General features: G+C 31.8%; 1 protein-coding gene across 1 annotated transcript; it reads left to right on the top strand.

The window, feature by feature from the left end:
* The first annotated feature begins 2,259 nt into the window (after window positions 1–2,259).
* On the top strand, window positions 2,260–7,021 carry LOC100800227 (uncharacterized). The gene is made up of 5 exons (XM_003520952.5): window positions 2,260–3,718; window positions 4,473–4,531; window positions 5,411–5,539; window positions 6,080–6,215; window positions 6,650–7,021. Exons 1-5 carry the CDS (start codon window positions 3,017–3,019, stop codon window positions 6,968–6,970), a joined length of 1,347 nt encoding a protein of 448 aa, XP_003521000.1. The 5' UTR covers window positions 2,260–3,016; the 3' UTR covers window positions 6,971–7,021.
* Window positions 7,022–8,929: the final 1,908 nt, after the last annotated feature.

Here is an 8,929-nt window from a genome sequence, read left to right as displayed (position 1 = left end):
TGATATTTTTTCAAATCATACATGAAATAATTATAATTTTATTATCTAGTACCATGTTTTTTAACAAATCCAACAAACCCGGTGAATCAAACCTTTACTCCTCAAAATCTAATAGTCCATGATGATTCTTCAAAAATCAAGCAGGTTTGATCTCTTTTCTTGTTTCTTAGTCCAACAATGACTATGTGTGAGTAGTAATTTCTATTGTAAGACTGGGGCTTAGTCCTAGACAATTGTTGATTTTAACTAATTTATTTTGATGTTCAATGGTATCAACTCCTCTTGATTTCTTCTCTGTCGATTATCTGCTCATTTTTTGTATAACTCGAATGTTGTCTCATTCTCATGCTCATTTTCTCTACACATAAAATTCCAAACAATTAAGTAAAAATCATGCAACTTTTTGATACAAGCCTCGAGACATGAATTACATGAAAATTCATATTATTAAGTCATTTTTCTCATAAATTTCTTATGAGCAAATGTAAATATCATGTAAAAATGACTCTTTTTTTTTTGCTGATGATGTAAAAATGACTATATAAATCTACATGTGAAGTAGATTTATCAAAAACAAATGTAAGGACAATGTCTATTGTGTGATATGAAAATATCAATATATGCATGTGTCATGAAAATTACTATAATTCATTATCATGGTAAAGGGGGAACTTGAATAAATCTTAACTAGCCGCCTAACATGATAATACTGCAACAGGTTTTGAGTAAAGTATCAAGTTGGCCCTAAAATTTCACGTGTTATCATTTTTCCAACATTTTTAATTTAAATTAAAATTTCAAAGATACAGCAATAACAAATCTGTTGTTTTTATGTCATCTATTAAGTTCTTTGGTGACATTATCACACGGGTGCTGCATGGAGCATTATAATATTACTTTTTTAGTAGACTTTAATTTATATGTATTTTAAATAAATATTTAATAGAAAATTATATTAATGTAACATCATATCAATTAATAAAATGATATGACCATATGATTATTTTTAATCGGATATTTGAACCGCAAATACATTAAATTATATTTACTATTCGTACTCCCTCGATTCCTATATACTACATCCATTTCTATTTATAAGGCTCATCATATTCCTTACATATATTGGTGGTATTGGTTATTTTTTTTATAAAATCTAATTTATAGTGTTCTTTATATATTAATTATTTTTAGGGTAAAAATATCCCTAAGAAGAGAGAGAATATGTTGAGATGTAATTAGAGAGAAAAAAATATTAATGATAAGGATAGTTTTAGAAAATATTATAAATTTAAGACAAATATATTCATATTAATTACATTAACCCCTGTTTTTAATCGCTCTTCTAATTTTTTTTTCAATACAGATACATCTATAGTTTAAAAATAATTAATGTAAAAAGCAGGAAGGAAGAGAGTATTTATAGGGAAATAAGAAAAAACCATTTCAAATATTACTCTCTCTTTAAGTAGTCTTTAAATTTCTTTTGTACTGTATAAAAAACAGTTTTAAGGTAATAAAATTATATAAGTAATTTTTAAAATATAAAGCATTTTTTTAATTTAGTTTTTATATTAATTTATTTTACTAATTTCAAGAATAAATAATCCATGTATTGTTCGTATATTTTTTTTAAGTTTTACGTTGTGATTGAGTTGCAATCCATAATGTTTATACCAATAGTTACTTTTGATTGGTTGAAAATTTTGTACACTAATAATATATAATTATTAAACTCATTATTTAATATAATCTCTAAATATTTTAATATTAAGTTGTTAACTTTTTTACTTTGTAATCTATTTTATGTTTTAAATATAATTTATTTATTAAAATAATAAAAATATCACTCCCTAATTGTAATTTATTCTGTACATGGCACAGAAAACTAGTTTCTAATTATGCATTATAAATCCTACTTGAAAAGATTTGATTAATTCCTAAATCTGTAATTCTAAATGAAAGTGTTTGCTTTCACAGATAACAAGAGTAAATAACTCATTTTTCTCTTTTGACATAATTTTTATTAAGAGATGATTTATATAATTTATTGAAAAAATAGATTGTGTATAAAATATAAAACAGTTATACACGATTATTCAATTCAATCATAGTTATAAATTTTGATTACTTAACTGTATGATTATTTTTAAAAATATATAGCCATTAAAATCTAATATTTTTAGGAGATAATTAATTAATCAAACTGATCTAAGTCAGTTATTTAAGTAAATTATTAATTCACGGAATAAAAATGATTCCAGTGAGTAGATTCTCAAAGCCAACCCCCCATCAACGTTTTGACTGACTGGCAAGTATGTTTGTCTCACCTAAATACATTCTCTCTTTTTTCTTTCTTCCCTTTCTCTATTCTCCTCCACTCACTCATTCAATTCCCACCTCAACCAATTCCATCCAATGCTTTATTTCACTTTTAGAAACAAAGTTTCAGTTTACCCTGAATCAGTTGGATTTTCCAAACTTTCACCAACTGGGTACACTTGAAAACAGTTCAGGGCTCCTGATTCAGCATAAAGTTTTAATTTTTCGTTCATTTATTATATGTGTCTTCAATTCAACTTGGATTTGTATACAAGTTCCCTCTTTGTTCATTTATTTGGGTACAGTAAGAAATAGTCTCTTTTAAGCTTTCAGTATATATAAATTTTAAGAATGATACATACAGTTGATTCTGTTGATTATTACTTGATCAATCCCTAGTGGCATAAGTTCTAGTTTTTTTTTTATCCGTGGGAATCGAAGACATTGTCAGAGGATATGGGTTCTAGTTTTTGGTTTGTTTTAAATGTTATTTATTTACATGAAATTATGAACTGTTATTTTGCTATGTAAGATTTGTGAATATGCTTAAAACATAGGCATTGATGTCATTTATATGAACTATTTTTTTTCTCTGTAAGATTTGTGAATATGGTTAAAACATAGGTATTGATGTCCTTTATATGAACTATTATTTTGCTATGTAAGATTTGTGAACATGCACAAAACATAGGCATTGATGTCAGCTATCTGTGGGCTTCCTATCCTTGAGTGTGTTTATTGTCTGGCCTGTGCTCGTTGGGTTTGGAAGAAGTGTTTGTACACTGCAGGCTATGAGAGTGAAAATTGGGGCCTGGCTACTGCACAAGAATTTGAGCCCGTGCCTCGGATCTGTCGGCTAATCTTAGCCGTCTACGAAGATGATATTCGTAACCCTCAATGGGCTCCCCAAGGAGGTTATGGCATTAATCCAGATTGGGTTATCTTGCGTAAAGACTACAACGATAACCAAGGTCGCGTTACTCCATACATGATATACCTTGATCATGATCATGCTGAAATCATACTGGCTGTTAGTGGACTCAATTTGGGGAAGGAAAGTGATTATATAGTTTTGCTTGATAACAAGCTGGGACAGGCGGAATTTCACGGTGGTTATGTTCATAACGGGTTGTTGAAGGCAGCGGGATGGGTTTTTGATGCAGAATATGAGGTTCTCAGGGAGCTAGCTGCAGAAAATCCAACTTATATGTTAATATTTACTGGGCATTCTCTAGGGGCTGGGGTGGTGGCATTGTTGACAATGCTAGCAGTCCATAATCGAGACAAATTGGGGATATCGAGAAACAAGATAAGGTGCTTTGCGATAGCTTCTCCTCGGTGTGCGTCTCTCAACTTGGCTGTAAGATATGCAGATGTGATCAATTCTGTTGTACTACAGGTTGAATAATCTCCTTTTTCTATGAACTTAGTACTGTACTTTACTTGACTGATTTATTTATCATAATCATGTTTAAAAGACAAGATTGTTTGTCAAATTTTATCAAGATGTGCGCAAAATCTTTATTCTTCTATTGATCTATGCCTTCATTTAGGTGCTGAAAAATTCTTATTTGTACATAATATATAGAAGGTAGGACCCACTAGAAGAAAAAAAAAGGTGATTTGACAACTCTAATAGTGGTTGAAGCTAGAATGCTTCTCTTGGTGATGTAAGAACATGAAGATCTATGTAAGAACTTGGATTGCTGGTTTGAAGTGTTGATGGATTTTATATTTGTATATCTAGCAAATGTCTTGTCTTGAATTGCCGTCGAGAATTTGTTTCACATTTGGAAGCTATATTTATGTAACTAGATCCTGGAACTTGTATTAAATGTCAGGATGAATATACTCTGTCAATTTGATATGCTGATTCTGAACGATCAAAGCAGTAATAACTTACACTGTTGAAAGGTTTGAGAATGAAGACTGATACAATGTGTTATGCAGAACTTGTTTGTGAGAAATGAAAAGAAAATTGGCATGCATCCAGAATATATCAGAATATGACGAATGTTTGATGAAAGGAATGCTTTGAGAAATTTCAACAATAAGATGAATGCATTCTCTAGGGATATTTATTATTATTATTATTATTTATCAATTTACTAGTTTTGTGCACTGATTTTCTATACTTTATTCTGACAAAACAGGATGATTTTTTACCTCGAACAACTGCTGCTCTAGAAGATGTCTTCAAATCACTTTTATGGTAACAAAATTTGCCTATTTTCCTCATCCCCCTCCCCCTTGGGGTTCTTAGATTGTCATGATGTTTAAGTAATCAAAGACTAATTTTACAAAGCTGGTAGGGCTAACAGTGTGAAGAGATTCAAATGCTCTTGCATTGTTGTGTAATAATTAAAAGTTAAAACTATTAATTCAAATAAGAGAATTGAACACTTGATCACTTCTACACCTTTGGGTTTCCGTTATTTAAAAGTTTGATAGAGGAAAAATGTTTCCATAGGATGAGTTAGAGCAATGCCTTTTGTAAGAGATATGAAACCATTCATAGACCTACACCTAAAAGCTTAAACTCTTGGGAAAAGTTGAGATGGTATCAAAGCCAAGAATGCATATTTAAACTGAATTTCAGCAGAAGATATAATGGCCCTATGCTTCATCTCTGGTTCAAGCTGAAAGGGCATGTGCGTACTGTGTATAAGGGGGCATGTTAGAGATAGAAGTCATTCTTGGGCTGCTTTAAGCTCTTTGGAAGCTAGTCCTTAACATGTCTCAACCTCTACTAGTTACCTGCTTTTTCAACATTTTCACTTGTTGACTATTTTTTTAGTTACCTAATAATCATCAGCTGAACACATCTCTTGCAGAAAAATCAGTTTTTTGTTCCTGATTTGTGTCTGATACCAACCAGTTAGGATATTTATCTTCTTGGTGAATTCTCTGCTCCTGTAAAGTATTTATTCGGAGCTTTTGAGACTTGTTGAGTGAAGCATGATTTAATAAATTCATAACTCTGACCACAGCAATATAAGTTTTTCAATTTTTCATGCATATGCATTGGATTAGTGCAATTCAGTTTTTGGCATTATAATGAGCTACACTGGATGTTATCCTTTCTTGGCAGTTGGCCCTGTTTATTGTGTATAATGTGCTTAAAGGATACTTGCACACTGGAGGAGAAGAAGCTTAGAGATCCAAGGCGACTGTATGCACCTGGTCGGCTCTATCACATTGTGGAACGAAAGCCCTTTAGGTAAAGTATGATAATTAAATTTCACTGAACATTTATTGATCTCATAGTTCATAGCTATGAATCTTATTGAACTTCCTCTAATTAAAGGAAGACTTCTCACTGTCCTTATTGTAGTAACTATGTAAAGCAAAATCATGCGTTTTAACAAAAATATATCACATACTCTTCATTTAGAAATGGTCCAACATAGTAGTGAGTTAGCTAATTGTGGAAGACAACAACAGTTGCATAGTTTGCATCAAGAGATAGTTTTTCAATAGAATGTTGTAAATACCCTGTCAATAGTCAATACAGTTATTCTGTGTGCAAATGTTTACCCGTTGACACTAATATCTAACACGTTTCTGGAATATGAATTATTTAGAATTACTTTTAAGTCTTCCTTACTATAACTTATGGTTTGATTCATGCATTTATGTTGAAAAAGTGTTCCTTTAATCCACAATTATGTATGCTTAAATTATGAAGTTATCAAATTAGATGAGCGGAATATTATCTGTATGTAGCAATAATTTGGATTATAGTCTCTTCTGATTGTAGGATAGGAAGACTTCCACCTGTCGTTAGAACAGCAGTACCTGTTGATGGGAGGTTTGAGCATTTAGTTCTTTCTTGCAATGCAACTTCTGACCATGCCATCATTTGGATAGAGAGAGAATCCCGACGGGCTCTCGATGTAAGCAATAAGATTTTTTTTCAGTATTAGCAGAGCTGTTTACCAAAACAGTATATATAAAGCGTTCAGTGTATAAATATTAAATTCTTTTTTTTTATACATTTTCCTTTGTTAGTATTTTTTAATTTTAATTTTTTTTTATGTATACATAAAGGGCCCTAAGGGCTGCTTGCCCCCTTGGATCCATCCCTGACTAAGTGTATGTTTAGTTCATCTTATTTAGGAGAAATAATCATTTATTTTGTCAGTTCTCTAAGAGGATTTTTGAAGAATTAGTGATTATGTTCCTAGAATTAATCCCAACCAAACATGAACCAAACCTTTTGTTGTTGTTATTTGATGCATGGTATTTTGTGTGTATTCCTGTGCATACTCATGTATCTACATTGACACAGTAACGCCTGTCATTTAAACCATTATATTTTTTGCATCAGATAATGCGAGATAACGATGAGCATATGGAGATTCCAGCAGAGCAAAGGATGGAGAGGCATGAATCTATCGCTCGAGAACACAGTGAAGAGTACCATGCAGCCCTTCAGAGAGCAGTTGCTTTGGATATTCCTCAAGCATACTCACCTTCATCATATGGAACATTTCATCAAATTGATGTTGGGGAGGATTCTGGAAGATCAAGTGCCCTTGGTTCCTCCTTGTTTCACAAGAAACGAACACAAAGTTGGAATGAATTTGTTGGACGCCTGTTTGATGTGGATGACGCTGGTCATATGGTGTTCAAAAAGACATCTCCATGAAATATTTCTTTTTAGCAAAGCTTAGTAAAGCAATATTTGCTTGTTCTTCTTCTTCTTCTTTGCTCCTTACTAATTGCTTTATTCTTTCTCTCTTCCTTTTATGGTTCTATTTATTTGTGCCAAAACCCAAAAGCCTAAATCTAAGAATTTTTTGTCTAGGGAATTACTTTGCGCACCCATGTTTTTCTTGTACACCCAACAATTTTTCTTTTTTCCAAAATTATCCCTTTTAAAAAACATATAGATTACAAATCCATATGAAGGATTCACAAGAATTGGAAATCTGTAATGACGAATCCATAAGGCCATTACCTTCCCCACCTCCTCCTCACCAACTCCATTACACCACCTTTGCCACACCGCAGCACTGTCACTTCCTTCATGGCTATCGCCCTCCTTTTGGTTTTGCCTAGCGGCATTGTCGTGTCGGAGTCGCGCGAGGTTGTTGAGATCAAAAGGAGGACGATAACCATGAAGGAGGTGGTAGTGCTACGATGCGATCCTCGTGACAGTGTTGGCCAAGGAGGGGGAGGGAGTGGATGTGGCATGTGTGAGGTCATCACTAGCTCCTCACCATCACCCTTCGCTCCAACCTCGTCGCAAAGCGCCTCCCTTCGCACCAACCTCACCACGGAGTGCCTCCCTTCGCTCCAACCTTGTCGTGGAGCACCTCCCCCTCACGTTGCTCGCATACTTTGTCGTCGCCAACTTTGTTGCAGAGGTCGATGGCTTTACGATTTCGTAATAGTCTTACGGATTGCGAATCCATAATAGTCTTACAGATTGGCAATTCGTATAGGTTATACATAAGGGCGTTTTTGATTTTTACCCTTAATGCTGGGTGTAAGAAGAAAAAGCCTTTTGTCTATAGTAATAGCCCATTTGATGATGATGATGCTCCCATCTTTCAAAAAAGAAGAGTGTTTCTTTTATTAGTTAATCTCTTATATGTCAAATGTAAGGTGTTAGTTTCAATGATTCTTTTCTTATTTTTGGTAATAAGTTTCAATAAAAAATAAGTTAAAAAATAAATTATTTTTTAATAAAAACTGATGTAATTAAATGTGATTAATTAATTTTCTTAGTTAATGTGTCATTTTTTTCCCTTTATATTTGAGACTACAAGGAGTAATATTTATTGAAAACTAAAAATCATGAGTGAGAAAAGAAGTGAGAGTGAGACTTGTAATTTTTTAGATTATTAATAAATGTAAATTAACAATAAAGACTGCATTACTAACATTTCTCATAAAAGGAAGTTTATTATGATGTTCTGCTATGATTCTAACTTTTAATGTAGGTTCTGCTTAGTCACCATTTGATGTTGAGAACAACCGAACATTCTAATTTAATTTCTGTGGAGTGAGTGGGCTCTGGTGTTCCATCGTTTTAATGCTTTCTCACCATGACGTGTAATGGTATAACCTTCAGAAACTTTTCTTCCTTCCTACTCCATCCGGTCTAGTATACAAACAAAAAAAAAATATCACACTTGTTAAAAAAACATTTTTTTTATTATTCAAAAATGTTATCTAAAATATTTTAAGAATAAAAAAAATTAAAAATATTTTACAAGAATAAAAATAAAAAACAAATTAAATTACAACAAACAAAAATATACTTAAACCTTGATTATATTTACGGTCAATAATACATAAACTCATGACATTTTATTTCTTATATTTGAAATTGGAGAAAACATTTAGGGTACGAAGATAAATACGAATAAAATTAAAACAAATTAAGGGTATAAAAGAAAATTAGTAATTAATAGTACACTGAAAGTGATATTATGTTTATTATAATTAAGAAGAAAAAAATCTTAATGACTAAAGATTTTTATTATTATTTTTTTAAGAAGAAATTGATAACATAGTAATATTTTATTGATGGTGTATGCTTCTTAACATTAACTGTGAACAAATTAAAATTAAATCTTCATTAAAAGTTTTGTGAACT

The sequence above is a fragment of the Glycine max genome, chromosome 3 (assembly GCF_000004515.6).
Source record: "Glycine max cultivar Williams 82 chromosome 3, Glycine_max_v4.0, whole genome shotgun sequence".
Classification (NCBI taxonomy): domain Eukaryota; kingdom Viridiplantae; phylum Streptophyta; class Magnoliopsida; order Fabales; family Fabaceae; genus Glycine; species Glycine max.
Note: the sequence above shows the minus strand (reverse complement) of the source record. Positions and strands in the feature narration are given on the sequence as shown.